Source organism: Morus notabilis, unplaced genomic scaffold, assembly GCF_000414095.1.
Source record: "Morus notabilis unplaced genomic scaffold, ASM41409v2 Scaffold485, whole genome shotgun sequence".
Lineage (NCBI taxonomy): Eukaryota > Viridiplantae > Streptophyta > Magnoliopsida > Rosales > Moraceae > Morus > Morus notabilis.
Window position 1 is genome coordinate 993,677 of NW_010364290.1, and position 27,002 is coordinate 1,020,678.

General features: G+C 39.8%; 2 protein-coding genes across 2 annotated transcripts; both read left to right on the top strand.

The window, feature by feature from the left end:
- Positions 1–1,559: 1,559 nt before the first annotated feature.
- Positions 1,560–16,570, top strand: LOC21408242 (serine hydroxymethyltransferase 2, mitochondrial). Its single transcript, XM_024170833.1, has 15 exons — positions 1,560–1,802; positions 1,913–1,966; positions 2,226–2,312; positions 2,481–2,602; positions 3,061–3,137; positions 3,429–3,553; positions 4,114–4,206; positions 4,643–4,735; positions 4,844–5,041; positions 5,239–5,343; positions 5,510–5,575; positions 15,540–15,617; positions 15,711–15,822; positions 15,913–16,023; positions 16,131–16,570. The coding sequence occupies exons 1-15, from the start codon at positions 1,719–1,721 to the stop codon at positions 16,277–16,279; spliced, it is 1,554 nt and encodes a 517-aa protein (XP_024026601.1). The 5' UTR covers positions 1,560–1,718; the 3' UTR covers positions 16,280–16,570.
- Positions 16,571–18,167: 1,597 nt separating this feature from the next.
- On the top strand, positions 18,168–24,854 carry LOC21408244 (oligopeptide transporter 4). Its single transcript, XM_010106272.1, has 6 exons — positions 18,168–18,701; positions 19,329–19,426; positions 21,333–21,914; positions 22,763–23,015; positions 23,348–23,530; positions 24,240–24,854. The coding sequence occupies exons 1-6, from the start codon at positions 18,168–18,170 to the stop codon at positions 24,852–24,854; spliced, it is 2,265 nt and encodes a 754-aa protein (XP_010104574.1).
- The last annotated feature ends 2,148 nt before the right edge of the window (positions 24,855–27,002 follow it).

Here is a 27,002-nt window from a genome sequence, read left to right on the forward strand (position 1 = left end):
GTTGATTTTTTTTTAATCGAAGAAAAGTGTTGATTTGGTGTTAGAAAAATAACGGAATTAGAAATCACTAAGTATTAATTAATTTCTTTTTTTTTCTTTTTGAAGAAAAAAATATTTTCATGACTACTATATTCTTCTTTTTGTCTTTTATAATTTATCTACTCTTTTTCTAAACACTTCTATTTCTCCCGACTTATCAGAGTTAGTAAGATCAGGACATTATTTTACTAAAATATTAAAATTAAACAATTTAAATACTCTTACATTTCATAAACATCACTACACGTCAAATTCCTATTAATACGTCTCACACCTTTTTCTGTTTGTTGCAAGGGTATTTTAGTAAATCCAACTAACACTTGTACTTTTAATTGAAAATATTATCAATTCAAATAGAGTTTGTCATAAGGTTTGAGAATGTCTATCTTAGGCCAAGGATGTTGGTCTAAATCATTAAAAAAAAAAGGGACGGTCAAGTTTTTTTGGAGTGTGACTTGAGTGTAATTTTTGAGTTAAATTTGAGTTATAACTTGAGTTACAGTTGTAACTTGAGTTTGTGTTTGGTTGTGTACATTTGAGTTATAGTTTGAGATAAGAATCTTTTTTTGAGTTTGTGTTTGAGTGAGTTAAAACTTAAATTTGTATTTAGATAGTATTTTAATAAAAACTCAATAGTGATGAAAAATTTTAATAGGGTATATGAGTGAGGTTTTATTCATCTTTTTGTTGTCAATGTATAGAAAAAAATAATCTCAATCAGGATTAAAACAGTTATAGCATTTTTAAGAATAAAAAAAATATTGTTCATTAATTTGAGTTCGAGTTTCTGAACTCGAGTTGAAAGGGACACTTGAACTCGAGTTTTAGTCACAAACTCAAGCTCAAACTCCAGTTCAAATTCGAGTTCAAACTTAAAAGAGCATGAACTCGAATAAAGTTAAAACTCGAGTTATTTTTTTTTTTTGGTTTTTTGGACAGCCGAACACGAAGTTAAAATGCATCAACAATTGTTCAATTTTCGAATAATAATTCGATTATTCTCGGTGAATTTGGTCAATTATAGCTAGATCTATTTAGTTTGTAATCTTTCTTTCCTGATATTAGATTTTGTTATGCTTTTAGTTTGTTCTAGTCTCATTTTAGAGGATGAACTGATCTTGTTGGAGGAAATCTCCTCTCTTATTGAATCAGTTATTATTGGGTTGCTTGAAAATTATACTGTTATAATATTTTTTTATTTTAAAAGGAGTTTAAATTTTAAAATTTTTTCTCTCATAAATTTACCATCATTGAACTCAAATTATAATTTGAGTATAATTTCCGAAAAAGATACCTCACATTTACGTTCAATAACAGTTCTCTTTTCTTCTTAAAAAAAAAAAAAAAACTCGGACATTAGCGCCAATTATCCTTAAATATTTAGGTTACTTGGGAGAAAACGACACTATTTTTCGTGTCGTAACCTGGAAGTCCGTGGCCCGGAGTCCGTGACGTCGAATTCGATGCGGCAACCAAAACAGCGCGCCTTTCGAAAAGCAGAACGCCAGGGCCCACAAATACAATTTTATGTTTTTCTTGCAAATCTGAGCTTTGCCACCACCAACCCCCGCACTCACCCACTCACAATTCGCAAAATACCCCGTCGCTTTCTCTCTCTCTCTCTGCCATTTCCAAAACCAAAATACAAAGCAAACTCTGAGGGGGAGAGAGTTACGAAAATGTCTATGGCTCTTCGCAGGCTATCGAGCTCCTTCAACAAACCGCTCAAGCCTTTCGTAAATGGCGGTTCCATCTACCACTTGGTACTCTTCTTGATCTTCCACTATATCATTCTTTCCCCCCCTCTAAATAGCTTGATTTTTACGTGCCGTGATCGCTTTTTGACGATTCGGACCATTCCTTTTGATCGCAGTCTTCTCTGCCCAGCCAAGCAGCGACGGAGGAGAAGGAAAAAGCTCGTGCCACTGTACGGCGCCTCTTTCCATCACCTTTTTTCTATGCATATTAGTGGAATTTATATACAATATTTGTATATGTGCGTGTTGTTCGAGTGAAGGCGTTATTGATAGGATTGAAGCGGATATGAATTTTATGTTTGTTCTGTTTTTGATAGAAAGATCTGGATTTTATGTTATGTGTTCCTGGAAATGATGCTGATATATATATATATATATATTTATCTATGTATATATGTTTTCTTTTTTTTTTCTTTTTTTCAATTTTAGTGGGTAAAGCAACTGAATGATCCGTTGGAGGTTATCGATCCCGAAATCGCCAATATCATTGAACTCGAGAAAGCTCGGCAATGGAAGGTATGTATGTAATAAGAAAGATTGTCATTTTGCTCTTTTCTGTAATGCTTTGTGATCTGTGATTGTTGAAATTTTATTTTAGAATAATGCGTTGTTAATAAGCTTTCTTCTTGTGTATAATTTGGGATTCAATTCTCTCACTCCTACTGATGCGGTGGTGTTGTTTAGGGGTTTGAACTTATACCTTCAGAAAATTTCACATCGCTGTCAGTGATGCAAGCAGTTGGATCCGTCATGACCAACAAATACAGCGAAGGATATCCTGGTGCAAGATACTATGGAGGAAATGAGTACGTTGATCCATTCGCAATATGAGTGCTTTTTATCTCTCTATCTATATATATACAAATATTTATTTATTTATTTTTCTTATTCTCCCTTACATAGTTTATCTCAACTATCTGCGGGAGTCTGATGCTGTTCTTGTTGTTTTTGTTTGGTGGGGATGTTGAAGCTTTTTTCCAATTTCGTTAGTGTAAGGGTGATATTAATGATTAGAAGAATGAGTGACTGCTTCTGTCTGTGTGTAGTATGCATTTAGTGGGACAGACAATGCGAATTTCAGTAAAACCATTCCCCCGTTGTTTTACTTTATCCTCTTTTCTCTCTCTGTTTTATTTTTTATTTTATTTTTTTATTATTATTATTATTATTATTATTTTTTAAGCTTTACGCCATGTTTTTGAGGTTTTCTAAATCGCACTCCACCCCACGCAACCCTTTTTTTTTTTTTTTTTTCTCTCTGCAGGTATATCGACATGGCTGAAACCTTGTGTCAGAAGCGTGCATTAGAGACTTTTAATTTAGATCCTGCGAAGTGGGGAGGTATTTGTATTGACCTTATGATTATATCAAAACTTTGAGAAATGTGGTGCTAGATTCTGTGTAACAGCCGTGAATTTCTGTACTTCTATCGGGAGTCTTTTGCTGATGTTTGCCAACGTTTTACAAGTTTGAAGGAGTTTTTATTTATTTATTTTAATATAGTCGTTGAGTCATTCTTCTATCAAGCGCTTATCACAAGAAGCGAGCTTGTTTTTAAAGTTTTCTTTTGCTAAAAGAGCATTATTTTAAAGTTGCTTAATTGAAAATGGGGATATAATTTGTTTCTTGCAGTAAATGTGCAGTCACTATCTGGATCCCCTTCCAACTTCCAAGTCTACACTGCCTTGTTGAAACCTCATGAAAGAATCATGGCCCTTGACTTACCTCATGGTGGGCATCTTTCACATGGTTATCAGGTGCCTAGAACTTCACTTTTAACTTCTACACATAGATGATTTTTTTCCTTGAGCTCTTTGTATGTTTAGCTAATGAAGGATTTAACTCTCTTGCCTCGTCTCTCAACATTGAAGAAAGTTTCAATTGCAAATTCATGGTTTGCAATAACACCAAACGGCTTTATCATTTACTGATTTTCAATTTAATGTCGACAAAATTATTCCATTTTTTTTTAAATATTTTGTAGAAAACTTTGACGAAACCAGATTTTACCAAGAGCCCTATAGTTATTGGATTGTTTTAACTGGACTGGATTGAACTCTTTAATGGCATTTGATGGGCGCTCGCAAAACCAGGGATTCTCTTTTATGCATACACGTGAAGAATGTACTTTCTTTTCCAATAATATTTTTGTGGGCATTAGGGAGTGATTCAGAATTTGCAACTGCCAAAGCATTTGAATTGAATTTCTTGGTGCGGTTCAGGAGGCTTCTTAAATTTCATATTGTATGCAAGAAAATGCTGCTCGTTTGTATAGCTTATGATATGGTATAGAGTCTAATGCTTTTCCATTATGCAGACAGACACCAAGAAAATATCTGCCGTCTCTATATTCTTTGAGACAATGCCATACAGATTAAATGAAAGCACCGGTTATATTGACTATGACCAGGTACCTTGTCATATTATTTCTCTTGGAAATTCTCAATATTGACCAAGTTCACTGTTGTCAAACGAGGACAGATATGCCATAATTATACCTAAGACTTAATTAATTGGGTTTATTTTGAAAAATAAGATTGCATACAGTGAGATGTTTTTTACATTTTACAAATAATATTTGTAGAACTGGTGAAGAATTATATTAACGAGTGTAAGTTGTAGCAACTTACTAATAGTGTTATTGTTTTTAATGTTGGCAACAGTCAACTCTACTTTTCCATTGTAAAGAATTTTCTGGTTGAAGCAAAAAAACTAAATCTGCATATAGAGCACTTATGGCGTCTTGTTAAACGTTAATGTATGACATTGGTTATTATCATTCTTCATTTGTGTTTCAATTTTTCTTTTATCTTCCAATTTAACTTTTATTTACAAAAATTGTACAGTTGGAGAAAAGTGCTGCACTTTTCAGGCCAAAACTAATTGTTGCTGGTGCAAGTGCCTATGCACGCCTTTATGACTATGCCCATATTCGAAAGGTAAACTTTGGCTTGATGATGTATCTGTGACATTCATTTTAAGAAGCAGTGTGTACTGAATAGTTTGAATTACAAAGGCCTTAGTTAATTTGGCAATGGTCTTGGCAGGTCTGTGATAAGCAGAAAGCTGTCATGCTTGCTGATATTGCACACATTAGTGGATTGGTTGCTGCAGGTGTTATCCCTTCTCCTTTTGAGTATGCAGATGTCGTTACAACCACAACACATAAGTCACTTCGTGGCCCTCGTGGGGCTATGATCTTCTACAGGAAGGGGGTCAAAGAGATAAACAAGAAAGGGGAAGAAGTAAGTCTTGATTTTCTTTTGATAAGTAAATGAGACGAGGATTTGGAAGTGGGAATTTGGAACGAATTGCATCTTCTTGTCTTCTCGTTGCATGCTACTAGTTCTATGCTACTTCTTTCCCTCTTTCGGTTTGCTTTGTGTTGGTACTAAATTATCTAGAACAGAAATTGTATAGTGATTGAATTGTGCCGTAACAGGTTTTATATGACTATGAAGACAAAATCAATCAGGCTGTCTTTCCTGGCCTTCAAGGTGGTCCACACAATCACACGATAGCTGGTTTAGCAGTTGCACTAAAGCAGGTTTTTTACTTGAGCCTAGCCAAAAGAATTTTTCATTACATCTTAATCCTTTTATGATATTTCTTCTTTCTTTAAATTAAGAAAATAAAAATTAAAAAAATAAAGAAGAAGAAGAAGAAGAAGAATAAAGCTAATGGCCTGTTATTCTTCTATATTGTGATTGTAGGTTATGACTCCAGAGTTCAAAGCTTATCAAGAGCAGGTTCTTAAGAATTGCGCAAAATTTGCACAGGCATGAGTACTTTCTCGATCATATTTTGCAAATTCTTCTAGTTGGTCTTATTGCAAATTGATAGAACCCTGCCAGACCTCCTTTGAGATTTACCTATACTAGAAGGGGTAAAAAGGGAAAGACAAGTGACGTGGTCAGGGCTAGTGACGCTGTTGAGTTGGCAATTCCGTTAGAGGAGTTTGTTAGAGAGGAAATATAGGGGAGGGGAGGTGCGCTAGGGAGGGCATCGAATCCTGTGAAAAGTTAGTGTTGGTCTGGGAGGGGGAGAGACCTCGAATTCTCTCAATTCTATCTTTCTTTCCCTTTGGTGTTTGTTTTTTGTCGAACTTCTCTGTAATTGCGGAATAGAGGAGTGTTCATCAATAAAAGGAACCAGAACCCATCTTTCTGGGTATTTTCATTCAAATTCCTAGTGTTAATTTTCATTATCTTGATTAAGGCAGGGCAGGTACCTATTAGTTGGTATTAGAGCATCGGTCCATGGCCAACCTTCTAACTGAGTTACATCTGGAACGGGCGGTGGACGTGGAGCGACATTTGGGAGATCTCCAGGAAACGGTGCGACTCCTCGGAGCTATGACAGATCCGGTTCCTAGGCTGCAAGAGGACGTGACAATCCTTGCCGAACGAGTAGAGCGGGTGCAAGATGTGATGGCGCGCATGGAAGCTCTCCTAGGATGTCACTTTGGAGGAGAACGTGAGCCAGTTCCACGATGAGGAGAGTTCCACCGGAATTGCAAGGGGTGTTAGACCGGTTTGGGGATGTCTTTTCGACCCCAATGGGATTGCCACCGCCCCGCGATTCGGATCATCGGATTGTTTTGACGGAAGGCGCCACACCACCGAGCATTCGGCCGTACCGGTACCCCTATGTCCAAAAGGAAGAGATTGAGCGATTAGTAGCGGAAATATGCTGGCTTCAGGAATAATTAGGCCTAGTACTAGTCCATTCTCTAGCCTGGTGATTTTGGTAAAAAAGAGGGATGGAAGTTGGAGGTTTTGTGTAGATTATCGGGCCCTCAATCAACTCACGGTACCCGACAAGTTCCCAATCCCAATAATCGATGAATTATTAGACGAATTGGATGGGGCAGTAATGTTCTCGAAGCTGGATTTACGGGCCGGGTACCATCAGATCAGAGTTCGTGAAGGTGACATCGAGAAGACCACGCTCCGCACCCATGAGTGGCACTATGAGTTTCTAGTAATACCCTTCGGACTGAGAAATGCACCGGCAATATTCCAATCCTTGATGAATTCGGTGTTTCGGCCTTACTTGCCAAGTTTGTGTTGGTCTTTTTCGATGATATCCTCGTCTACAGCCGCACTTGGGAGGAGCACAAGATTCATTTGGCCACAGTGAGGGGGGTTTTGCACGCAGAAATTGTTCGCGAATTGGAAGAAATGTGTGTTTGGGCAATCCCACCCATGAGGGGCACTATGAGTTTCTAGTAATGCCCTTCGGACTGAGAAATGCACCGGCAATATTCCAATCCTTGATGAATTCGGTGTTTCGGCCTTACTTGCCAAGTTTGTGTTGGTCTTTTTGGATGATATCCTCGTCTACAGCCGCACTTGGGAGGAGCACAAGATTCATTTGGCCACAGTGATGGGGGTTTTGCACGCAGAAATTGTTCGCGAATCGGAAGAAATGTGTGTTTGGGCAATCCCAGCTTGAGTACTTGGGGCATGTAATATCGAAGGAGGGGGTTGCGGCCGACCCAATTAAGTTGCAGGCCGTCCGGGATTGGCCTGAGCCTAAAAACGTTCGCGTTGTCCGTGGGTTTCTCGGCCTCACGGGGTACTAGCGTCGCTTGGTAAGAGGTTATGGAGCTCTTGCCCGACCCTTAACGGATTTGCTTAAAAAGGGGGTGTTCACTTGGTCGGAGGCAGCCTCGCGCGCCTTCGAGGCTTTGAAGTTAGCCATGACCTGTTAGGTCTCCTCCCATTAAGTTTGTGTATGCTAGAAAGAGGAAGAACGACAAGCAAGGGCAGCCTAGTAATTGTGGTGAGAATTAATCTTGGGATGGCAATTCGGTTAGGATTTTGTGTCTCGGGATTAGGAAAGGGGGAGGGGAATATGTTACGGTTAGAAGAGAGGCTGGCCAGGGAAACATGGCATAAATAGCCTGAGGATTAGTGTAGAAAGTATTGAGTATTTTGAGTTGTAATAGAAACTGTCTTGGAGGCTAGAGGGTCCTCGAATTCTCCTCACTATCTGTCATTTCCTTTCATGTAATTTTCTTTCGTTCATTCCAATTAATGAGAAAGTTTGTCTAAGAGGCATTTCCTTCTTCCCAATCTCATTTTTTATTACTTACTCAGCTAGATCTAACGGTAGGAGTCCTAGGATCCTAACAATTTGGTATCAGGGCCTTACGATCCATGGCGAACCAGCAAGATCGTTTGGGACAAATGGAGAGGAGGCTGAACAGCTTCCAGGATACGTTGCAGACATTCGAAACCTTGGTGGATCCGGTGCCAAAATTGCAGGAAGACGTGGCGACAGTGGGAGTGCGGCTCAGCGAGGTGCAGGGGGTGGTCGCTACGACGGAAGTCAAGGTGGACGGAATTCAAGGCGCGATCCACCGACTCGAGGAGCTCATGATCAGACAAGCTCGGCCCCAACGCTCCCCCCCAAGAAGGCTCAGGGAAGATTACTCACCTCCTGGTGGTAACCGGGATGACCAGACTCCACCCCGACGCGAACCGGGCCGTCCGGTGCGTGCAGATCCAAGTCCTCCTCGCAGAAACCCGGCGAGAGGAAGGGACGGTCATCACCGCTACCGGTCTCCAGAGAGACCCCGCACGTGAACCGAGCATCGTGGTAAGAAACTTGAACTTCCTCTATTTCATGGAGATGATCCTCACGGGTGGATCTTCCGTGCTGAACGGTATTTCACCATCAACGACATCGACGAAGGAGAGAAGGTGATGGCGGCGTCGGTCTGCATGGAGGGAAGGGCTTTGGGTTGGTATCAATGGCTGGACGCTCAAGAGCCATTCAGGGGCTGGGGAGACCTCAGGGAAGCGATCCTCCACCGTTTCAGCCGCTCGAGGGAGGGGGACCCAACCGAGAGGATGATGGCTCTCCGGCAAGGGGGGACGGTGACAGACTTCCGAGAAGAGTTTGAGTCATTGGCGGCCACGATGAGAGGCATACCCGAGAGTGTCTTCAGAGGCGCCTTTCTGAACGGACTGAGGGAGGATATATGGGCGGCGCTCAAGATGCACAGGCCCATGAACTTGAACGAGGCCATGGATCTGGCCCAACAAGCTGAAGACCGTTTGGATGCGGTGGATCGGATCCGCAAATCATGGGCAGGTCGAAATAACTGGGTAGAGTGGGGCGGCAGATTCGGGTTTAGTAACCCAAACCCGACTCCACCACTTAATGTTACCACAGATAAAAACGAGAACTTCCTTCGATCCCAAACTCCTAGAGACCTAGGGCTCCCGAATCGGAATCGTGAGACACCACCTGCTCCGGGGTCGGCGATGGGAGGTGGCTCCAATTATAGGCGGCTATCGTACGACGAGGTCTAGCAGCGGTGAGCTCGCGGGTTATGTTTCAAATGCGACGAAAAATTCAACCCCGGCCACAGGTGTAGGAATCGGCAATTGCAAGTTCTTCTGGCAGTGGGGGAGGACGAAGCTAGTGAAGAAGAAGGCCAAGAGAACACGGAAGAGCAGACCCAAGCCATCGGAGATTTGCCGGAGGAGGTTTTAGGGCTCTCCCTTAACTCCCTCAAAGGTATGGCAACGGCAAAGACCATGAAACTCAAGGGGACTTTGGGGGAACGAGAGGTGATACTCTTGATCGATAGTGGGGCTTCCCACAGTTTCATATCCGCTGATCTGGTGACCCGTTTGGCCATTCCCACGGATCTGTCCGCTCGACACAAGATAGAGGTAGGAAATGGGATGAGCTTCCGGCAGAGCGGCGTATGCCGAGGGGTCCAGGTTCTCGTACAGGGACACTTGGTTATCGAAGACTTTTTTCCTTTTGCAAAGACCATGAAACTCAAGGGGACTTTGGGGGAACGAGAGGTGATACTCTTGATCGATAGTGGGGCTTCCCACAGTTTCATATCCGCTGATCTGGTGACCCGTTTGGCCATTCCCACGGATCTGTCCGCTCGACACAAGATAGAGGTAGGAAATGGGATGAGCTTCCGGCAGAGCGGCGTATGCCGAGGGGTCCAGGTTCTCGTACAGGGACACTTGGTTATCGAAGACTTTTTTCCTTTTGAACTGGGCAGTGCAGATTTGGTGTTGGGCATTTCTTGGTTAAGAACCTTAGGGGAAGTCCGGGCGGACTGGGATAAATTTACCATGCGTTTCTAGCAAGGCTCGAAGTGGATTTGTTGGACAGGGGATCTGTCCTTGTGTTACTCGCCGGTTAGCCTGCGTTCCCTGTCACGGCTTTGGAACCATTCGGGCGTCGGGGTGCTCCTGGAAATCAGAACAACACAGGACGGGGCCATTGAGGGAGGTGTACAGCCACTGCCGGCAGGATGCGAGCACCTCGTTCGGGAGTTCCAATCCGTATTTAGTATGCCGGAGGGGTTACCACCACAAAGAACCAGAGAGCACTGCATCGTCCTTCGGGATGGCGTGTCACCGCCCAACATCCGACCTTACAGATACCCGCAGGTCCAGAAGGCTGAAATAGAGAGGCTGGTGGCGGATATGATGGCTTCGGGCATCATTCGACCAAGCAGCAGCCCTTATGCAAGCCCGGTACTACTAGTCCGCAAGAAAGACGGCAGCTGGTGCTTCTGTGTCGACTACCGAGCATTGAACCAATTGACCATCCCCGACAAGTTCCCCATCCCAATAATTGATGAGCTGCTTGATGAGTTACACAGGGCAAGGGTGTTTTCTAAGCTGGATTTGAAGTCGGGCTACCACCAAATCAGGATCCGCGAGAGCGATGTGGAAAAAACGGCTTTTCAGACGCATGAGGGGCATTACAAGTTCCTCGTCATGCCTTTCGGCCTTACTAATGCCCCTGCCACCTTCCAATCACTTATGAATTCGGTATTTCGTCTGTTTTTACTCAAATTCGTATTAGTTTTTTTTTTACGACATTTTGGTGTACAGCAGGTCGTGGGAGGACCATTTCCTGCACTTGAGGCAGGTATTGGAGGTGCTGCGGAAAGAGGCTTTATTTGCTAATTTCAGCAAATGCGTTTTTGGACAAGAACAGGTACACTACCTAGGACACGTACTCTCGGCTGGGGGTGTGGCCGCTGATCAGTCCAAGATCAGCGTGATGCTGTCATGGCCTACTCCACGTAACGTTCGCGAGCTTCGGGGTTTCCTTGGCCTCATGGGCTATTATAGACGCTTTGTTCGGGGGTATGGCTCTATCGCCCGGCCCCTTACTGATTTGCTCAGGAAGGGCGTTTTCAGCTGGAATTCCGCAGCCGAGGAAGCTTTCCGTCAACTCAAAGGTGCGATGACAGAACTTCCGGTCCTGGCTATGCCGGACTTTACTAAATTGTTCGTCCTCGAAACCGACGCATCGGGTAGTGGGGTAGGTGCGGTTTTGATGCAAGAGGGCAGGCCGATTGCTTACTTTAGCAAAACTCTTTCGGTGACCTCCCGGCTGAAGTCGGTTTATGAGCGGGAACTCCTCGCAATAGTGCTGGCCGTTCAAAAGTGGAGAAATTATCTCTTAGGGCGGCATTTTCTCGTTCGTGCCGATCAGAGGAGTCTTAAATTCCTCTTGGATCAACGGATTTTACCGCCGGATCAATTGCGATTAATAACAAAACTCATTGGCTATGATTTTGAAGTCCAGTACAAACCGGGTGTAGCAAACAAGGTTGCCGATGCCCTTTCGCGTAGGGAGGAAGCCTCTCCGGTGGAATTTGCGGCCCTATCCATCTCTCACCAATTTAACATGACGGACCTCCGTCGGGGGCAACTCACAGACCCAGGGTGTCTGGAAATCATCCGCAATTTGAACCAGGGACGTTCCACGAATGAGGGTTATGACATCCGCAAGGGCATACTGTGGTTTCGAAACAGGTTAGTGCTGTCTCCTTCTTGGATTCCCCAGGTGTTACATGATTTTCACAATTCGGTCTTAGGGGGGCACTCGGGGTTCTTACGCACCTATAAACGAATTTCGGCAAATTTTTTCTAGAAGGGCATGAAGCAAGTAATCCGGGATTACGTTTCCAGTTGTGAGAAATGTCAGCAGTCCAAAACAGAAGCACTTTCACCGGCTGGTCTCTTACAGCCCCTGCCAATACCTCAGCAAATATGGGAGGATATAGCTATGGATTTTATTGGCGGACTTCCGACTTCGAAGGGCGTGGACACGGTCTTGGTAGTAGTGGACTGCCTCTCCAAATACACGCACTTCTGTCCCCTAGCACACCCTTACACGGCAAAGCAGGTGGCTTCGTTATTTGTTCGCGAAGTTGTCCGCTTGCACGGTTTTCCCCGCTCGATTGTTAGCGATCGCGACTCAATTTTCATGAGTTTATTTTGGCGTGAACTATTCAAATTGCAAGGCACTAAACTTCAGCCAAGCACTGCGTACCGTCCATAAACGGATGGCCAATCCGAAGTAACCAACCGCTGTTCGGAGACCTATCTCCGCTGTTTTGCAAGCGACAAACCGAGGTCTTGGCTTCTTTTTCTGCCATGGGCAGAATATTGGTTTAACACCTCCTATAATGCCTCCATTAAATGCTCTCCTTTTCGTGCAGTTTATGGGCGTGACCCTCCTACTCTCCATCGTTTTCAAGATGACTCTACGGCCGTCCATGAGGTTGCCACACAGCTACAGGAGCGCAATCAGATGATAGATGCCCTTAAAGAACACCTCCGCTTGGCTCAGCAACACATGAAATTGTTTGCAGACCGACACCGCAGGGAGGTACAGTTTGTTCCTGGCGATTTGGTTCTGCTGCGCCTCCGCCCTTATTTCATGAAGTCCCTCGCCCGAAAGGTTAACGAGAAGCTCAGTCCTCGTTTCTACGGACCATTCGCAGTCTTGGAGAAACTTGGTCCGGTTGCTTATCGCTTAGATTTGCCCGCTACTGCCAAAATCCACCCCGTATTTCACGTGTCCCAACTTAAGCGTTTTCGGGGACAACATTTCTAGGGTCAGCCACTTCCTCAGCAATTGTCAGCCGAACTGGAGCTAGTCGTCACGCCGGCGGCGGTGCTGGACTCACGTACTGTCCTGGTAGGGGGGCGCCATGTTCAGGAAGTTCTCGTTCTCTGGGAAGGCCTGCCATCATGGGATGCGACTTGGGAGCCTGTGTCGGTCATTAGGAATCAATTCCCGGATTTCAACCTTGAGGACAAGGTTGCACTCGAGGAAGGGAGTATTGTTAGGTCTCCTCCCATTAAGTTTGTGTATGCTAGAAAGAGGAAGAATGACAAGCAAGGGCAGGCCAGTAATTGTGGTGAGAATTAATCTTGGGATGGCAATTCGGTTAGGATTTTGTGTCTCGGGATTAGGAAAGGGGGAGGGGAATATGTTACGGTTAGAAGAGAGGCTGGCCAGGGAAACAGGGCTTAAATAGCCTGAGGATTAGTGTAGAAAGTATCGAGTATTTTGAGTTGTAATAGAAACTGTCTTGGAGGCTAGAGGGTCCTCGAATTCTCCTCACTATCTGTCATTTCCTTTCATGTAATTTTCCTTTGTTCATTCCAATTAATGAGAAAGTTTGTCTAAGAGGCATTTCCTTCTTCCCAATCTCATTTTTTATTACGTACTCAGCTAGATCTAACGGTAGGAGTCCTAGGATCCTAACATGACCACTCTTCCGGTTTTGGCTCTGCCGGATTTCTCCAAGACCTTCGTGGTGGAGACCGACGCGTCAGGTTCGGGCCTGGGGGCGGTACTGATGCAAGAGGGAAACCTATAGCATATTTCAATAAGGCTTTGTCGCCTACTTCGTGTTTGAAGTCGGTGTATGAGCGAGAATTGATGGCGGTGGTCTTGGCAGTTCAAAAGTGGCGTCACTACCTACTTGGACGACATTTCATGGTATACACAGACCAACAGAGTCTCCGGTTTTTATTAGACCAACGCCTACTTCCTCCGGAACATCTCCGTTGGATTTCCAAATTGATGGGGTATGACTTCGAAGTGCAATACAAACCAGGGGCTGCCAATCGGGTCACGGATGCTCTATCTTGCTGGGAAGACACTTGTACTTATATGGCCCTATCCATACCTCAGTTACTGGATGTCGAAGCCATCAAGCGTGAGCAGCAGACAGATGCCGTGTGTGCATAATTGATTTCTCAATTACAGGCTAGCCAAGCGGACGATAGAGGGTATAACTTGTGGAATGGCCTTCTCTGTTTTCATGAACGCATTGTGTTGCCCCCGAACTCAGCTTGGATTCCGCTCTTGTTACATGAGTTTCATGATTCTGCTGTGGGAGGACACTCTGGATTCTTCTGCACTTACAAATGGCTATCTTCCAACGTGTTTTGGTCCGGTAAGAAGAAAACGATTCGGGATCATGTCTCCCATTGTGCGACTTGCCAATGCTCCAAGTACGAAGCTCTTTCTCCGGCAGTTTTGTTGCAACCCCTTCCGTTTCCGCATTAGATTTGGGAAGACATCTCCATGGACTTCGTTACAAGACTTCCACGGGTAAAGAACATTGACACGATCCTTGATTTTTGCCCCATTGTCCACCCTGTCACAGCCAAACAGGTCGCGGAAGTCTTCATCCGCGAGATTGTCCGCTTGCATGGGATCCCTCGTACGATTGTCAGTGATAGCGATTATGTTTTCATGAGCTTGTTTTGGCGGGAACACTTTAAGCAATATGGCACGAAGTTGCATCATAGCTCTGCCTATCACCCGGAATCCGATGGACAAATCGAGGTCATCAATCGTTGCTTCGAGACATATTTACGCTGCTTTGCCGGCGACAAACCTAGGTTGTGGGTTCAATTCCTGCCTTGGGCGGAGTACTGGTTCAACACTAATTACAATGCCTCTACTATGTTCACGCCCTTTCAGGTCGTTTATGGCCGTCCTCCTCCTTCCTTGCTCCGCTTCCAGGACGTGCTGGCTACCCCGCCCAAGGATCCTGTGTTGGAGTCCGACCAAACGCCTTCATTGGTAGAAGATGTCAATCTACAGATGTAGCTTCGAAACTAGATGCTTGACTGCCTGAAGCACCATCTTGTGGTCGCACAACACCGAATGAAAAAGTTTGCGGACGCTCACCGTCGCGAGGTAACTTTTTTGCCTAGTGACTTGGTTTTGCTCAAGCTTCGTCCATACCGTCTCAAGTCTTTGGCGTGTAAGGTTCATCAGAAGCTCTCACCTCGCTTCTACGGACCCTTTCCTGTCCTCGAGCGTGTAGGGGCTGTGGCTTATCATCTACAATTACCTCCTGCGGCTCGCATCCACCCTGTTTTTCATGTTTTGCAATTGAAGGCATTCAAGGGCCGGGAGTATAAGAACTAGCCATTGCCGGTGCAGTTAATTGAGGAGTTGGAACTCGTGGTTGAGCCTGCTGACATCCTTCGCACGCGGTCAGGGCTAGTGACGCTGCTGAGTTGGCAATTCCATTAGAGGAGTTTGTTAGAGAGGAAATATAGGGGAGGGGAGGTGCGCTAGGGAGGGCATCGAATCCTGTGAAAAGTTAGTGTTGGTTTGGGAGGGGGAGAGACCTCGAATTCTCTCAATTCTATGTTTCTTTTCCTTTGGTGTTTGTTTTCTGTCGAACTTCTCTGTAACTGTGGAATAGAGGAGTGTTCATCAATAAAAGGAACCAGAACCCATCTTTCTGGGTATTTTCATTCAAATTCCTAGTGTTAAATATTCATTATCTTGATTAAGGCAGGGCAGGTACCTATCACAAACTCCTCTGTTTTCCCCCTCCGATTGTCATTGTTAAGAAGTAAAAACTGTTTGTTTCTCCTCTTATTTGTTCTGATAGTTTTATGGCTTCTGGACATGCAGAGTTTGGTTGATCTTGGCTATGATCTTGTATCTGGTGGAACAGATAACCACCTAGTGTTGGTCAATTTAAGAAACAAGGTACTCCAAGATTGTTTCTTTCTACTACTGTGCAAAAGCATTAGCAAGGAAAAAGGAAAGTCAATATTTTGTTTTGGAATATTTTGCTTACAGGGTATTGATGGCTCAAGAGTTGAAAAGGTGCTGGAGTTGGTTCACATCGCAGCGAATAAAAATACTGTTCCTGGAGATGTGTCTGCCATGGTCCCGGGTGGTATCCGAATGGGTACAGTTGTTCATCTTTGATGATCTTGCACTTTCTGATCACCTGGTAATTAATACTTTCATTTTGATCAAGGCTTATCTGATGCTTCAGGAACCCCTGCCCTTACATCCAGAGGATTTCGTGAAGAGGATTTTGTAAAAGTAGCAGAGTATTTTGATGCAGCGGTGAAGTTGGCCTTGAAAATCAAGGCTGAAAGTAAAGGTGCGTGCAGATAGTGTCATCATCGCTGGTGTTTCTGATCTCTGTGTTATCTTATAATTGCCAGAGTTGTTTGTTTATTTAGATGTCCTTGGCTAATTTAAATGCAGGTACAAAGTTGAAGGATTTCGTAACTACTCTGCAATCAAATGAGCATTTTCAATCTGATATCACTAAGCTCCGCCACGAGGTTGAGGACTATGCTAAACAGTTTCCTACAATTGGCTTTGAAAAGAAGACAATGAGATACCGCGAGTGATGTGAAGGTTTAGTTGTTGGCTAAGAGGCTACCAATGCCAGCCTCGAGTCACCTTCATTCTTTAATGCTAAAGGAGATGCCAGATATGAGAGCTTTGGCATTTCCGATTTCTATTCGACACGAGCCTAATTTGCGGGCTTAATGTATGAAATTCTTCATTTTCACTGTTATCCTTATCTTGTCAACTGATTCATTGGAAGTTTCCCGTCTTGATTATTCTTAATAATTTGAAGGTTGTATTCTATGGTGTACAATCTTGTCTTTTTTGGGCTCAAATCTTTTATCTTCTTTTGCCAATATCCACTAAACATGAGTGTTGTGAAGCCTTTCTCTATCGTTATGGTTCTTTTTTTCCTACTTTTTTCTTCTAATCATATAATGTCATTTGGAGTCACATTTGCAGAGCCATTAATTTACCCAAAAAAAAGGGGAAAAAAAAACTGTCCAACTCGAACATTATGATTCATTGTCAAATAGATCTATCCTTAAAGTCATTCTTTGACATGGCAAATTGTTATTGCCATAAAGAGAGATAGTGTATGTCACTATTTTCTAATGGATCAAAGATTCACATATTAAACTTGCGATTTATTTATCGTCCGCGGAGAAAAAGAAAAGCTTACATATGGTAAATATTTAACTGGTCTAAAAGCTAGTCCACATTTGTGAAATCCAACAATAGGTTTCTTTTTTCTTTTTTTTTTTCCGGTTAAAAAAATGGTAGTTCACGTATAGAATCCGTATTTCAATCATGAGCAATCCTATTTGTTCTCGAAAGCCACTCACTCACAAAGGATGAGCCCATCTGTAAGTTCCATATAGGTCCTATAGATTGGGCCATCCTTTGTGATAGGGTGAGGATATAATTCCATGAGTTATACAACATTTTTATACAACTAAATATAAATGCCGGCCGTGCAGGTGCAGTCAATATATTATTCGCTGCCGAATGCGGAATCTGCAATGCCTAGACTGAAGTCATCCTCGGCTACCACCAGATCATAGCAAGCTTTCTTTCCAAAAATTTCACCTTTTTTCGTATGTTTTTATCTTTTCAATCGAACGGCTATTTTTTACACCAAAATAAAAAGTAGACACAATCTCCGATTATCACTATATCAGTATATTTTGTCGCACATGTATGTGTGTACGCATGCATTTGGAAGCCAACACAAATTAACCCAAAGTAACAAAGGAAACAAAGGAGCAACAAGAATTAATTTTATGGGATTCGTTGATTGCTAAGTTTGTTGAGCTTCAAAGAAGACAAATATATTAATCTTCAGTCCTTCAACATGGTGGGCATTGCTGTACGTAACTTCTAATGGTAATCCATAACGGACCACCGTGTAATTTAGTTATTAGTAGATTCACTTGAATCTTTTAAGATGATTTTGACATGTTATACAATTTTATTCGTATGAGAAGTGAGAAATTAAATGGGAAAGAATTTGATTGCTTAATCATGGCCCGACGAGTGAGAGCTGAGAGCGACAAGCATGTTAATTTAACTGTAAAATTTATTTTATATGGGCAAAAAAATTATCCGGCTACGTCATCAAATTGTTTTTTATTTATTTGAACTTAATATTAGAAGATTTAAAATTATACATCATGTGGTGGAGTCAGATATAAAATTATCATCGGCTAAGACTAACAACCATGTAACATTTATAATAGTGGTGCAATTTAGCATATTTTTATTAGTTAATCAAAAAAAATTTACAAATAATAACAATAATAATAATAGTAATAGTAATAATAAATCGTAACGTTTAATATTACTCCCTAAGATGTATGTATATTAATAGACACCATATCTTTTAATATAAACATTAGCATTCTGATCACTCTAAGTAGTAATCTTCCTTCTTCTTTTCGTCTTTCAATGGAGATCACCACTCCGGACAAAGGAGCCACAAAAGAGAACCTCTACAAGAAGGAGACATCCGATGAGCCGATAGTCGACGAAGATGAGCTCTCGCCGGTGGAAGAAGTCCGGCTCACGGTCCCCAACACCGACGACAAATCCCTTCCGGTATGGACTTTCCGCATGTGGTTCCTTGGGCTGCTCTCTTGCGCCCTCCTCTCCTTCCTCAACCAGTTCTTCTCGTACCGGAAGGAGCCTCTTGTCGTCACGCAGATCACCGTGCTCGTCGCCACCCTCCCCGTGGGGCGGTTCATGGCGGCCGTCCTCCCCGAGACCAAATTCCGTGTCCCGGGGCTCAAGTCCCGGGAGTTCTCCCTCAACCCTGGCCCTTTCAACGTGAAGGAGCATGTTTTGATATCAATATTTGCTAATGCGGGGAGTGCTTTTGGAAATGGCTCGGCTTATGCAGTTATGATTGTTGATATTATTAAGGCCTTTTATGGTAGGAAAATTTCCTTCTTGTCTGGCTGGATTCTCATCATAACCACGCAGGTCTACTACTTCCAATAATATTAATTGTATTCTATATTATTTATGTTTATATTTCCTTAATTAATTTCTTCAATAATTAAATGTTTGATTACTTATATTATTGTTTTAGCAACATAATTATTTAGGATTACTATGGTGGTTTAATTATGCAATTTGTTAGTTAATTCATTTGAGTGCTGAAACTTATGTATTAATCTTGTTTCTTTTTTCTTTTATTTTTTTTGGCTGAAGTGTTCAATTAGCGTAAACTAAAAATACCTAACCAAATTAAGCAGTCTGCCACGAAATGATTCTTTTTTTCATTTGTTTTCAATTCCTATAAACACACATATATATACACACACACACACATATATATACACACACACACAAACAAATAACGATGAAAATATATAAGAATTAAGAAAGGCTGGCCGGCCTTTTTTTGTCCGCGCACTGGTATCAAGTCGAAACAGCTGTAAACTAATTTCCTACATAATGTTATGATGAATATAGTTGTATTTTTTTTAATCATCCAATATAGATCTAAAGCAATTACTGATTTGAATATATAGTACTTTTTTTTTTTTTTTGTGCTAATCTAATATATATTAATTGATTATATATAATAACATTTGCGATTCGCAGGTTTTGGGATATGGTTGGGCTGGGCTTCTGAGGAAGTACGTGGTGGAACCGGCGCATATGTGGTGGCCTAGCACCCTTGTTCAGATTTCCTTATTCCGGTAAGTCTAACATTACTGCTATATACTATAAATCTATATATATACATGTGCATGTACTACTATACACGGTAATCTGTCATAATCGTGACCTCCTTCAAATGTTTGTGTATATGAAATTAAATGGGAAAGTAGTGGATAGCTACTGAGCTGCAGGCTACCAAATCTCAATTTTAAGAGCACTTCTATTTGTTCTTAATTATGGGATTTTAACCTTATTCATAATGCATTAAATTTTAATGGGCTAAAACATTCTTTTTCGACTTTTTTAAAAATAAAGAAACATTTTAAAAAATGCCATAAAAAAGACAACATTATTTTATTTATGCCATTAATTTTAAATTTACCATTAATAATTTGAACTAGTTTTTCTAATTAATAATTAGAACTAGCTTTTCTTTCATCTACTTAGTCAAAAATAATAAAAATAATAAAAAAAAGAAGAAGAAGAGGTGATAACATTATCATGATCTCTAAGCCAAAAGAAAAAATACTTGTCTTGAGAGAAAAAAAGACTCAACTTTATCTTGGAAAGTGGTAATGACTTATTCCCCATTAATTTATATCGGGCGCGTTTAGAACTCGTTCTAAAATGATTTTTTTTGTATGAAAATAAAAATAAAAACATTTTCAATCTCAGATAGAAATTATTTTTGAAAATGCATTTAGTATTTTTATCAAGAGATTGTTTTCAGTATAAAAAAACTCATTAATGTTTCTCTCTCTCTCTCTGCTCGAGAGAGGAGAAAATGAAAACAAAAAATAAAAAATGGTTAAAAATTATTTTTCATTTCTCTCTCATTTTTCACTAAACTAAAAAATCATTTTTATATCCATTTTTTGTCTTTCTTGTGCCAAACACCGTTTTAAAAACGTTTTTATTTTTTCTTTTTAAAAAAATGTAAAAAATAAAAATGAGATCAATTCTAAATACGGCCATTATTTTCCTACTCATGATTTTAATGCTTTGGCCAATGACCTTTTAGTCTATTATGTAGTTGTATGACTTCATCCTCTAATTTTCCTACGTTGACTAGAGAAGTACTGGTGGGTCCACTTTTGTTGTTAGACTACCGGGGTTTGCAATTTTCCAACTTAATTCCTGTGATATTCGTCATGTTAAATTTAGATATTTCAATTGGGTTGGGCCACCCATTAAGTATAATGACACGGTACGAAAATTTTTGAGTCACGATATTATAATGGATTGAGCTAAGCACGATATAAGGTGGTGGGGGCCGAGGTCATAATTTTACCATGTAGACCTAGTATGACACGACACTATAACAAGTACAAGCACGGCAGGAATACAACACAAGCACGACACAACCCATTAAACATGACGGGCCAACACGACAAATATAAATTTTTTTGTTAATAATTTTTCGTTATTGTTACATATCTCTAAACAAATATAAAAGTTATTGTTATAAATAATTTTTCGTTAGTGATAATTAGTTGTCTCTTCTAATCAGTATTAATTTAAATAAGATAAAAAATTTATTTATAAATTAGTACTTATGATAATGATGGGATCAAGTTTTTTGTTTTTTTGTTTTTATTTTTGCTTAGTAATAGCATATGAAATTATATATTTATTTGAAAATTGTTCCAAAAAAAAGTATTTTAAATGACTCAATGGTTTAATGGGCTAACCCAAATATTGATTGTGCCAAGCACGATAAAAGCACGAGTACGAGCACAAATGGGCCTGGGCCCATGAGTCGGGTTGAGTCTATAATTTTAAATTTTAGGTTGGCACGAGCACGATACAAAGTTTCAATTGACTAGATCAAGTACGACACGAAGCACGCACGAGCCTGCCTGATTAATTGACATGTCTAGTTGAATTACATAGAGAATGAAACATTAATGTTTCCGATCAATGTTGGTAAAATGAATTTTGCAGGACCCTACATGAAAAGGAAGAAGAAGACAAGGACAACAAGCGCCGTATTTCAAGAGCAAAATTCTTTGTGATTGCCTTAATTTGTAGCTTCTGCTGGTATGTGTTCCCGGGATACCTCTTCCAAACCTTGCAAAGCATCTCTTGGATCTGTTGGGCCTTCCCTGATTCAGTTACGGCCCACCAAATTGGGTCAGGCCTAAATGGGCTTGGATTAGGAGCCTTGACACTGGACTGGTCCACAGTGGCGTCGTTCTTGTTCAGCCCACTAGTATGCCCTTTCTTTGCCATTGCAAATGTGTTTGTGGGATATGTGCTGATAATATACCTAGTGATTCCCATTTCGTATTGGGGTTTGAATGTGTTCGACGCCAAGACGTTTCCCATATTCTCCTCGGACTTGTTCACTGGGTCAGGTCAGTTGTACAATGTGTCGTTGATTGTTAATAAGAAGTTTGAGCTGGATCTTGAGCAGTACAAACAGCAAGGGAGGGTCCATTTGAGCACTTTCTTTGCTTTGACCTATGGCTTTGGATTTGCTACTATAGCCGCTACACTTACTCATGTGGCCTTGTTCCATGGAAGGTACCTTTTATTATTATTTTTTTTCTTTTAAGGAAAATGATGCACATCATACCATAACAATTCTATATAAAACAACAACAACAATTTATGATGCATTATGATACTAAATTATAATTCGTTAGGGATTAAAAAAAAAAACCAGGACAAAACAATAATTTTAGTTTTAATAAGTTCATAAAATTTTAACAATATGTATGCATTCATAATTAATTGCTCAAGTTTTATCACATGCTTTAAGTATAAGAAAAAAAATGCTAATTAATAATATCATTTATGGCAATGATATGTTATATATGATGTTTAGTGGGATAAAGACTAGTCACTTATCTTATGTATGCTTGGACCTCTACTTTATGAGAGTATATGGTAGTCTCAAATGTCACTTATGATATTTCACTTTGGTGAATAGATCAACGTTAAGTGGTCCAATGTAATGACTTGTGCCAAGCGACCATTTTTTTTTTTCTTTTGTTTATCTAATTATATCTCTGGAAATTAGCTGTTTCTTTCACAACTCAATTAAGAACTTGAGTTTTGTATGTGAGATAAAAATATTATATTAAAAATGTTGAATTTAAATTTTTGTAAAAAAAAAAATAAAAAAAAAAATACCGTAGTGATAAAATTTTAGTTGTAAAAAGAAAAAGCGTAAATATCCAATTTATTTACTATAACATGTATGACGTTGATGTCTTAAAATTCATATTGTCTCATGCAGGACTTAATAAACATTTATATTAATACTTTGGGGGGTTTAATCTCACATTGTTTAATTTTTCCAACCAATAAATTTGGTTAATGAAGAAGTACAACTATATATAACAACTTTTATAAATGAATGCATGCAGAGAGATTTATGAACGATACAAAGCTTCTTTCAGAGGAAAGGAGGATATTCACACGAGATTGATGAAGAAGTACAAAGACATACCTTCTTGGTGGTTTCATTTGCTTCTGGCGGTGACTATCACAGTCTCTCTAGCACTCTGCATCTTCTTGAAAAAGGAGATCCAGATGCCATGGTGGGGCCTTCTATTTGCTGCAGCTCTTGCCTTCATTTTCACCCTTCCCGTCAGCATCATAACTGCTACCACCAATCAGGTAATTATTAGTATAATAATATCTGAAATTCATCACGCTAATAATTACACTCACACAAACAAACACGTGATCACTGTGATCCTCTCATCGGGAGTAGCATACTGTTACCATAAAATATAAAAATGGGAAGTACAATGTGATATTTATTCAACATAATTATAACGTTGGAAAAGTGTAACAATGTTAATATCACGTTACATGTTAGACAAAATTAATGGATTTTTACTATTTATTAATGTTAATTGACTTTTTTTTTTTTAGTAAGTTCTAACTAAATTCTTGATTGACGTTTCTTTGTAACAATTATATAAATGACACATTAAACCATTTAGACACCGGGGCTTAATATCATCACGGAATACATAATGGGAGTAATACTGCCTGGAAGGCCGATAGCCAATGTATGCTTCAAGACTTATGGATACATGAGCATGTCTCAAGCAATCTCCTTCCTTGCTGATTTCAAATTAGGCCATTACATGAAGATTCCTCCAAGGTCCATGTTCCTAGTTCAGGTATATAATTATAATTTCCTCTCTCTTAAATCGTGTAACAATATTTATAGATCAGCTAACCAAATTCAGAATAAACATGCACAAAATTGCTTATTCAATTCAATATATATATATATATATATGTATATGTATATAGTTACCTAGCAAAATATTAATACTTAAGCAACTCAAAATATATGTGGTAATTACAGATCGATGATCATGCATGCATGTTTCTAAACAATATATACTAACATCTGTTCATCCTAGCTAGGGTACAAAATCCGAATTCAAATTTGTTAACAACATTACTAATATTAGATACAACTATTCCGATAATAATTAGTGACCTTTAGTACTACTATGATGTTATATATGATCAACAATATTCTTAACTCAATGGTAGATGCTACAATATATCCTTTTTTATGTATATATGGTGATATTTTAATAAGAACCATTGGATTAAAAAATATATATATTTGAACTGTTGATTTTTTTTTTTTCAATTTTTAGTTGACCATATTCTTGTTTTTCAATAATTGAGGCCCTTTTTTTTTTTTTTTTTTGTTTTGTTTTTGTTTCTTCATAATTTAGCTGAAATTTACGCTGCATTGTACATCTCAACATATGTAACATAATTTTCTAAGCAATCCAACTATTAATTCCAAACTAATTACGAGCGCATTAGACTAATTATCATCTTACAAAATTACCAAACTATCCCCAGTTCATAGGTACCATGTTAGCCGGGACAATAAACATAAGCGTGGCATGGTGGCTCCTCCACACCGTAGACAACATCTGCCACGACGGGAACAACACCTGGTCGTGCCCCAGCGACAACGTCTTCTTCGACGCCTCCGTCATCTGGGGCCTCGTCGGCCCGAGGCGCATCTTCGGCTCCCGCGGAGAGTATCCCTCACTCAACTGGTTCTTCCTCGGCGGAGTCCTGGGCCCACTCCTTGTCTGGCTCCTCCACAGGCTCTTCCCAAACCAGCAGTGGATTCCCCTCGTCAACCTCCCCGTCCTCCTCGGCGCCACCGCCAACATGCCGCCCGCCACGCCGCTCAATTACACATCGTGGATCGCGGTGGGGACGGTCTTCAACTTCTTCGTTTTCAGGTACAGGAAGAGGTGGTGGCAGAGGTATAACTACGTCCTGTCGGCGGCGTTGGACGGCGGCGTCGCCTTCATGGCGGTGCTGCTTTACTTCTCTCTCGGAGTAGAGAATAAGAGCTTGCACTGGTGGGGGTCTTACCCTGATAGAGACACTGAGCATTGTGCCCTCGCTACTTGCCCTACTGCAAAGGGTATATCGGTCGATGGCTGCCCAATATTCTAGATTTTAATTTGGTTTAATTTTTCTTAAAAATATATATTTTTGTATGTATCGATATATGTATCTGTGTACCTTATCTATGTATCACTGTAAGTGTTCATACTTTGCTATATCCCTTATATTTAAAGACTGTTTCATGTTTATACCTGCAGGTTCATCATTCAAGTACTACTATATTAATAACTGTAGTTTTTCCAGAGATTCATGTTTTAAAATTTTTAATGTTAAACCATTAGATTGATTTTTCAACAATATAATCCATGTGTATTCGCATTAAAAATTTATGATGCATCCTAAAAAAAAATTCATACTCACGTATCATACGGTTGAAAAACTAATTTAATAACTAAAATAGTAATTTTTATCAAGTTCATACTATAAAAATTCTCCACGTTTAATCAAAATTATATCGAAAAGAAAAATATATAAAATTGGCAGAATTTAGTATGAATTGGACAGTACCGAAGGCCACGTATTTTGTTTATTTTGTTATTTATTTTGATTCGGTACTATTTTATAACATATATGCATGTCAAAGGTTAACAGCGTGTCCTCCTATCAACATTAAGATGTATACTGAGATTAACAAAACTGTAATTACTCTCTTCAAATACGTTCATTAGTACTCTCGGATGATTCTATACACACATATATATTATATAGGGCATGAATTCCTAATGTGAAAACTAGCTGATTGAAAATGACTGACGAGCAAGTCAAATATATTTTCTTTTTGTCATGTAGATAGGAAATACGCTATCTAGTTAAAATTAGAAATAAGTACCGTTACAGAGTATATACACGCAGTTTGAGATCACGACACATTAAAAAAATCGTGCACGCATTTAAAAAAATATCATCTTCATTTTGATTCGGCCGTCTACTGAAAATAAAGCTAAAGTTAAAATGGGATCATTTGCGACTGTGATTGCAAACTGCCACTAAAATTGTCGAACATTTTTTTTTTTTTTTTTGTTGGTGCTGAATAACTCTTGAAACTGATCATGAAATTAGTCAACAAGTAGATATGTAATTCAATTCTATATATAGGAGATAGAAAAACAAAATAAATAATAGATCTTTAATTTAATTTTGGAAACAAAGATGTAAAAGAAACAAAATGACACACAGATTAGAGATCAATCTCATCATCTCCAAATTGAGAAAGCTTTTTTTTTTTTGGCTTGTAAAACTTTTAACATTAAAAAAAGAGAAAATTGTTGATTAATACCCTTTTAACTAATATAGTTATTAATAATCAAGAGGAAGGAATAAAAATATATAGCCATGCATTTTAAGAAGTAGTTGTCTCCTTTCTTAAAAAAAAAAAAAAAAAAAAACCAACATTTTCGAAATTTCTTACTATATAGAAATGGCAAGGTGCTTTATTTAAGGCTTCATCCAATTTTTAGAGGCTATTTCGCCCTTGGGTGCCCAACTGAATGGGCTCTAGAGTGACTCACCACCGGAATCTCATCTGCTCTTTTTTCTAGGAAAATAAAAATTTGATTAGTCAATTATTCTTCAAATTGAGAAAGCTTGAAATGGTGAAATTGAATGCAATGCAACCGTACTGATAGTGATCAACCACACACAAGAAGAGAATATTTGCTAGCGTTTCCAAATAATCGCGAACCAAAAAAAAAAAAAAAAGGAAAAGAGAACCAATTTCGGCAAAATGTTTGATAAAACATACAATTAATGATTATAACAAATTCGTGATTAACAAGTATTGTAATTTTTTAAAAATTGACTAATCAAATTGTTATACATAGTAAGAAACTTCCAAAAAAAAATGGCTTTTTTCTAATTAAAATATGTTTTCTTTTCTCTAGTGTTCAGTGTTCTTTGTTTATTAGCTATCGGATTTGTATTATTTTTTTTTAATTTTATTAATCAGATTTAATACAGATTCGACAGTTGATAAATAGAAAATACCAGTGTTCTTACAAAAATCAGAGAAAGTTCTTTTTTAAAAATTTGAATTTCTCAAGACTATTCACGGTAATTAGTAAGAGGGTTTTAAATGAGTGGGAGGTCTGTTAGTCTGTCTGTGTGTGAAAAGGACCTAACCAAATTTCCATCGCCGTGGTGGCCTCTTGGATCTGTAAAAGCTAATAAATGCCACTTAATAGTATAATATATATATAT